The 8,515-nt window shown below is 29.2% G+C and overlaps 1 protein-coding gene across 1 annotated transcript in view; it reads right to left on the reverse strand.

Annotated features, from left to right (window-relative positions):
• Positions 1–5,894, reverse strand: part of LOC18594614 — a 6,678-nt gene extending 784 nt beyond the window's left edge. The window contains exons 1-4 of the mRNA XM_007022229.2: positions 5,500–5,894; positions 5,072–5,189; positions 4,897–4,978; positions 809–860 (exon numbers count right to left, since the gene is read on the reverse strand). Coding sequence (XP_007022291.2) covers positions 809–860; positions 4,897–4,978; positions 5,072–5,189; positions 5,500–5,856 — 609 coding nt within the window. The 5' untranslated portion in view covers positions 5,857–5,894. The remainder of the gene's footprint in view (positions 1–808; positions 861–4,896; positions 4,979–5,071; positions 5,190–5,499) is intronic.

Below are 8,515 nucleotides of genomic sequence, written 5' to 3' on the forward strand. Positions count from 1 at the left end.
GATGCAATTTTAAGTATTTTAAGTCTTTATTATATATATATATATATATAGTGCCCATTTGGCCTAATTTTTTTTCACCTTGTCTATCTCTTAAAAGTAGAAATCAAGCTAAATAAAGATTTTGGGAAGCTCTTGAAAAAAAAAAAGCTTTTTTTAAAGAATAAAATTTAAAAAAAAAGTTTCTCTTCTCTTTTTTTAAAAACATGGCTCCTTTTCAAGAGAATTTTTTGTTTTTGTTTCAAAAATGTCCTCATTCATTAAAAATAAACCCAACATTATCCATTTCTATTTTTATATGATTTATTATTAATTATAAATTTTATGTTATATAAAAATATTTTTTATATTTCTAAAAATTTGTTTTAAATAAATAAAAAAATAAAGTTAACTTTTTTTCCATTGTGAACAAAGGAGTTTGTGATTAATAGAAATTTATTTATGAAATACCTTTTATAGTAATTTTGATCAAAATTAAAACTTATATAAATTATTTTATCAAACAGTTTATCTATAAAAAAAAAAGCTTATAAAAGTAAATTTACCAAACAAATTTAACTTAATTTAAAAACTATTACTTTTCATAAGCTATTACTTTTCATAAAAACTTTATAATAGCTTTTAAATTAAAAAAATAAAACCAAACAAGCTCATAGTTTTATTTCCTTGTTATTTGTTCTTATTAATTTGATTCATAATTTTATCAAGACTCTACTTTGTTACAGCCTGACTGATATTTGGCGTTTCTACTTATCTTGTTGTTTAAAAGGTTATGCATGTAATGGGTAGGGACGTAGGGTAATTTACATACCAAACCTGCCTCCCCAAGCTTGATTGAAGGTTCAGCAACATCTCGTCCATAACTGTTCAACAGGGAAATAATTTAATCTCTTGGACTATTACTAACATCGTTACAATCTCACCTAAAAAGAAGAATAAGAAATTATATATATAATATTTATTACATAAAAATTAAATACAAGATGGACTGAAATTTGATGGCTGATAAAATAGGTCCTCAAACACGATGACATGACTAATGATGCCATAGTTGAGCTCGTAGAATAAAATGATTATTCTATAACTATAAAATATGATACACATAATTATTATGTAATTTGGTTCATAAAATAGAATAAGATAAGAATTATTATATATGACTCATTTTGATATTTAGTTAGAAAAAATAACGTTAGAATGGCAAAAGAATATGTGATAAAAAAACAAAAATATCTTTTATTATAATATTAATTTTTAATTTAAAATATTTATTTTTTATAATTTATTAATAATATTAATATTTTTTTTTCACAGCTTTAATATGATTATTTATTTTTACTTTCTTTTATTTTAAAAATATTAATAATTTAAAGTTTATTTAAAATATTAATAAATTATAAGCTATTTTCAGAGCTTAAGACTGCATGAGGTTGGATTTAATAAGTTCCAGTTCGTGATATTTGGTATGAGAGTAAACCCAGCAAACCTAAATCTTTACTGATGTAGGGCTCTCATGAGAGATATAAGGGTCGATGTAAACTCAGACTAATGTAAGAGTCTCTTCCCTCTACGGGTAAAGAGCTAGTGCAACGAGAGTATTGCACAATTTGATGGGGTAGAATGTCATGGATTCCACATCAATAAGAGATGGGGTGGATCTTGGGAGTCTAAACGTAGATCTTCCATCACCTATCAAGTATGTTTTTTGGACTAAAAACGTGGGCTTATGATTTATAGACTTATTTAAACTCTATTTTCAAATTTAAGACTATATAAAGTTAGGTTTAAATTCCGATCCATAACACTCGAAATAACTAATACCTAAAGGGTTAGTGTTAATTATTTTATGTTTCTATGAAATAACTATTTTGAGGAATGACTATTTCATATTGCAAATATAAACCAAATGAAATAATAACGGTCACCTTAGACATGAGGCAGTAATGGGACAAATGTATATTTTTCAGCCCATCTAGCACTTTTCGTAATTAGACTAGAAACGAAAAATTCAAAATTCGACTTCTATTTTACTTGTGGGTAGATGTAACCACAATTGAAGCAATGCCAAAGTCAAGAAATTAGTAGTACTATATGTAAGAGCAGGAGAGAAATTATAATATACTAGTTTGTTGCCCGTGTAATGCTCTCGAAACGGTAAATTTTTTTTTTTTTAAATTGAGTTGAGAATAGTTTGTGAAATAGATATGAAATATAATTATATTATCATATCTAATTGTTGATGCACATTGACATGTACAAATATTATTTTACAAAATTATGAACTACTGTTATTCTAGTCACCCATTACTTGTATTTTTTTTATCAATTTTTATATAATATCATGTCTTAAATATATTTTTAATGTTATATATTTTATTTTTTTTTTATTTTTCATTATAAAACTTATATATTTTATTTTCATTTCTTAATATAATTTTTTTATATTATATATTTTATTTTAATTTTTTTTCGTTTAAAAGATAATATAAATTTTATTAACAATTATCATGACTACTGAGAATAATAAAAAGACTCATTGAAATACATATGAAAAAATAAATTATAGTATTATAAAATGTTTTTAACAAAGTAACAAAGTTGAACGGTAAAATTGTTGTTAACAATATTGCAGAGTGTAATACAATTTAATTGCATTGGTTTTAGACTTCAATCATATTACATTCATTGACTGTAATGTAATTCATTACAATCTTACATTGCAGTAGTCTATTACAAAATAAACACTACAATGTAATTTAATTGCATACATTACAGGGAATGTGCTCCTACTTTTCTCATACCAAACGCTACCTTATAGTATATTTGATGCATAAAGATTTGAATTGCTCCTAATCATGTTATAGGGTAATCCTTGAACCACATAATTCTGCAACTATTGAAGGAGGAATTTCACGTGGGCAAAAGTCAACTTGTTAAAGATGTTAAGAAAATTACTCAAAAAATAATAAAGATAAATTTTAAAAAATCAAATAAATATAAAAATTTACGTAATGTTATTGAAAAATAAAAATACAATAACAACCTCTTTCAATGGTTTTTCAAATAAACCAACCTAACTTCTTGTACTCTCTCATTAGTTTCATAAGACACTCCCTCTCACCTTATCTAACTCCACCTCAAGCAAAAGGCATATAGTTCCAAGGTGTTCTACTCAATTTCTAAAGCCTAAAGATTCATACTTCTATAATATAAAAGATCAAAGTAGAATAAGATAATTAAGACTCAATGAGAAATAAGAAGTTTAAAAATTGTAAAACTATGTACTCAATGTTATTCACAGATTAGATTCATAATTAAATAAGATATTGAATTTTAGGTAATCCAAACTCAACAAAAGAAATAAAACATAATGAGGACCAGACCTTCAAAGCCTGAAATTCAACTTTTGAAATTGAGCATTTGACAAAAAGGAAAAAATCTCCATTGCGACGTAGAAAATTTCATTAGAGTTCTAGAAACTCCGGGAAAATTTGAGCTCACTCTTCCATATATTCAATTACACCATGATGCCTGTATTTTGGAAAATTGTTTTGAAAATGAAATAAAACTATTTTCATGGCATAGCGAAACAAACACCTGATGATATTCAACAGCCAAAACCCAATTTGTAGAGTCACGGTCAGAATTTTGGAACGGATGAACTTATTTGACAAGGATATTTGACCAATCCCTGCATAAATTATTGGTTACCAACATTTTCTCAACCTTTATAAAATTTGTGGTTGACATGACTTTTGGCATCTAGTGCCCTGGTCAAAATATAACTCCTGCTTCTAATCTTTTGACATATGACTAATCTCAAACGACTAATTAGATACTTGCCAGTTTCATCAAAATCTTGCCATTGCCCGCAAAAGATTTAAGAAACAGAAAAATCCTCTGAGCAAAATACACACAAAAAAATTAAAGTAATTAATAAGTAATAAAACTCAGCATCAGGCATGAACATGAAGATTTGTGTTATACAAGCTACAATCGAAATCCTAATACATGTAAAAATATTCTAAACAAATGATTTAACAATAAACGGAGAAAGAGAACTGACTNTTAATATTTAAATGATTAATTATTAATATTTTAATTAAATTCTAGATTATTAATATTTAAAAAATCTAATAAAAATAAAATGTCACATAAATAATAAAGGGTGTTTTTGTCTTTTTATTTTTTATTCCTTTCTTATTCCAAAATTATTGTTACCAACCAAACACTACAATAAGTCATAATAATTATTTCTGTCCTATTCCCTTTGTCATACCAAACTAAGTAATAACTATTCTATTCTATTCTCACCTCATTTTATTTTCACATAATAACTATTCTATTTCATTTCTATCTATTTCGCCAACCAAACGTACCATAAGTGTATGAAATATGAGTTATCGACCAGGCATTTGGTTTTCCAAGTGAGGTGGGAACGGAGTTGGTGGCTCAAAGCAATGTGGCTTGTGGCTGGGGCTTTCTCTATATCTTTGCCAAGTGTCAAGCAAAGAAGGCCTTTGAGTTCCTCTTTATATATACTAGATTATGTTCCGTGCGTTGCACGTGGTTTCTTTCTATTTGTTTTTTTTTTCCTCTCTTACTTTTTTTTTTTCTTATACCTTTCATGTGGTTAAATGAGAAAACTCTTTTTGATCTTTTTTTTATTATATATATATATATATATATAGATATTGTTGTGTATTACCACCATAAAATCTTTGTATTATAATTTGGTAATTGGTTAATGACCAATCACTGATCATACAAGCACTCAACCCATTTAAGTCAGCAATCCATATATGTTTCCCTTACGCAACTAGCTGTATTCAAATATTCCAATCATTCAAAATAAAAAAATTATAAAATAAAATAGAAAAAGAAGAAGAAATCACTTACATTATTTGTCTTATGCCATCTACCATTTGTAGTCGATAAAAACTGCAACCTTTGCTGTAAGGAAAAACCTTTCCCTTCCATTCTAATAAATTATGTTAATTCAATTAATATACCAAAAACAAAAAAAAATAAAAGTCTTAAATGGAAATTCAAAAATGGTCCAGTGCTAACATACCAAAATGCCATGCAACTCCAACAGTAGATGACTCCTCATTAGACGCGATATCATCAATAACAAGTTGGAGGTCCATGCTCATGGAATCAACGAAACTTTTGTAGGCTTCTAGGAATGCCTAATCCATTTATATATAATTGTAATTTTCGTATCAGGCAATTGAAAAAAAAAATTAAACTAAAGAAAGAAATGAAACCAGAGGAAATTTATATATAACCCGACCAGCCTTTAGTAGTATTTAATTTTTATTTCTTTATTTTTGATACATAGTATATTTTTTTTCTTTTTACAGATAAAAAATACATTTAAATACAGAATAAATAATATTGCTGTTAATTTTGACAGAAAAGGGAGGATTAATGTTCTATTTGTTCAATATTTACAAAGCAAAAAAAACAACAAAAGCAAATAATTCTTTTACTACGTACCTTGCGACCGACGAAGGGACGAGGAAACATAAGATCCTCATACACACATTTCTCGGCAATGAAGAGCTCTACGGACGCGAGATCATGGCTATTAATTCCTGCGTAGAAACTCCTAATAACTTCCACTGCACCCTGCGATCCCGGCGAAACGGTAGCTGGCGGATGATTTTCCACCGCCGAGGAAGATGAAGAGACCTTGATCATCAAGGTGTGGGGCATCCATTTTCTTTTCCTTCTTATGCAGGGAATAAATTTATTGGCAAGGAGCTTTGTTGAGCAGGGAGTAGTTTTGTGGAGATGAAGGAGAGTGGGCGGTGGGGAAGGGAGGGGAATAATTCTAGAGTTAATAAGCAGCATGCTTGTTGACTTTAGGATTGGATGAGTCTGGGTATGTCTGAACTCGGGATGAGTTATATATCTTTTTCATTAATTACCAAACTTCCCATGCTACAAGTTGGATCTAAAATCAATAAAACATTTTTCACATTTATTTTTTAGTGAATAACTTTCATAACACGTTTAATTTTTTTTTAAAAAAAAAAGACGTTATGCAAGCATTGGGATTAAAATATGTTGTTATTTATGTATCTACTATATATATATATCTATAACATACTTAAAGGAAAGCCCCAAAGGGGCTTCCTCTTTTACCCACGTAGAGGGCATAGGAAAAAGAGAAAAAAAAAACAGATAAAAAGAGACCCGTGTGCAACGCACGGGCCGTAATCTAATATATATATATATATATAGTAAACCTAATATATAGTCTAATATAATATATATATATATAGTCTAATATATATTGTTATTTATGTATCTACTATATATATATATATATATATAACATACTTAAAAGGAAGTCCAAAGGGCTTCCTATTTTACTCGCGTGAAGGGCATAGAAAAAAGAAGAAAAAAAAAAGTAAAAAAAAGAAAAATAAATAAATAAAAAGAGACAACGCACGGGTCGTAGTCTAATATATATATATAGTAAACCTCCTGTACGTAAGGGGTTTAGAGACTAACACCTTTGTTAGTCTTTTGGACTTTTCAAAGGGATATTTTGGACTTTGCAAGTAAAAGATGTTTGATTCGGTATTTAATTTAGATATTGGGGTTATTTTAGGGTTTCTAGATGTCAAGCAAGGGCTTTTTGAGTTTTTAGTTATTCTAACCTTTGTTCTAACAATCACCAGTGGTCTCCCTCCCCCCTCTCACACTCAGCGTTAATATCTGAGAAAATCTCTCTTGCACCCTGATAAAAGTTTGCTCTGGATCCATCTCTCTCTCTTCCAATCTCTCAGTCACTCTGTATTCCACAACTTTCAGATTAAAGGATATGAGTAGTTATTAAGGGAGTTGTTTTGCTGAATGGATTCTGACCATACTAGATTCTTCGTGCTGCTAGGCAATGTGGAAGGTGCCATAATTGAGAAGAATGTTGGTTGTAATTCTGCAAGTGTTGGTTTGGTTCTATGTTCTTCAATCTTGGAAGCTAGTTTGCTGATGGAAACAAATGGAAATGAAGACCCATGGAAAACAAAATGTCGAGAAATATAAGTTTTATGAGTCTTTAAATCATAACACTTGAATGCACTCTAGGTTGGTGAGTAGCCTAAGAAGACACATGGTTTAGATTTCAATTAGAGTTTAATCTGATTATAAAGCTTCAACCAAGGGCAACATAAGCATCCAAACACTTTTAACATGTGATAATTAAGAGAGGAGCTAAAAAAGCTTCAAAGGGAGATTTGAGATGAAATAGGAGTGGGAAGCCTATTAATCAAATAAGGTGTTGTTTGAAATGCATGTGATCAAAATTTTAAAAGCATTGAGGTAAAATGTAACAAGGTTAATCCTGTCTCTACAATATGTCGATGCCTTCTTTCAACCATTCCATTATGTTGAGGTGTACGTGGTGAGGTGGTTAAGTATAGGATTCCATTTTGTTTTAACAGTTGTGACATTTTCTGTTATTCACCTCCGTCATCAAAATATATAGTCTTGATTTCAGTTTCAAATTGCTTTTCGATGAGTTATTTAAATGGAGAAAAAAAGAATGTAAATATCAAGTTTAAGTTTCATTTGAAATAACCATATGAATTTAGTGAAGTGATCAACGAACAATATATAATAAGAAAATCCTTCAACAGATTTTATAGGTGCAAAACCCCAAACATTGGTGTACATGCATTTGAGGGTTTTAAGCTTTTGAGGCTAGAGATATCAAAAGGGAGTTTCTGACTTTTATTGCAATGACAAGAATTACAAATTGACAATTGTTGGAGGAATTAAAAGATAGTCCAAATGACTTTAACATGTAATTTAATATCCTAGAAGAGGGATGTCCCAATCTGTTATGCTAGGTGTCTTACATTCCAACACATGATCAATTGGCAGATACTTTAACAAAGCCACTTCCAAAGCAAAGATTTCTTCTGCTAATAACCAAAACAGCTATAACTTATGACTCCACCATCTTGTAAGGCATATTAAAGATAAACACCATCGATAGATAAATGCAACTTAAAGACTTCATTTATCTTGACAGTAGCTATCTACCTAAAATGTTATCAAGATTAAGTTAACGTGTAAAGAAGATTTCTTCTCTTATCACATCAAATTCAAATGTTGAAAAAATTTATCATCTATCAATAAGTTTTATCATCTTATCATTAGCATGCTATAAATACTTGTACAACTCACATCAATGTGTGTAGTTCATTTTTTAATTCAATACAAAATCTTTTTGCCTACTTTAGTTAAGTTTTCTTTTGTGTTTCGAGAGTTGGTATCAAAACGGACTCTAAAATATTTGCAATGTGTCATTGAGGACAATAAGCCCATGTGTCACTGACAACAATGAGCCCTTGTTGGAGTAAGAGAGGATGTTATATGCTCCCAACGACAATAAGCCTTTGTTGGAGTAGGGGGAAGATGTTATATGCTCCTAGCGAGTAGAGCCATAAATCCCAGATCAAGAAAAGATGTTGATAACTCTTTAATATAGAGTTATTTG

The sequence above is a fragment of the Theobroma cacao genome, chromosome 7, assembly GCF_000208745.1.
Source record: "Theobroma cacao cultivar B97-61/B2 chromosome 7, Criollo_cocoa_genome_V2, whole genome shotgun sequence".
In the NCBI taxonomy this organism is placed as follows: Eukaryota; Viridiplantae; Streptophyta; class Magnoliopsida; order Malvales; family Malvaceae; genus Theobroma; species Theobroma cacao.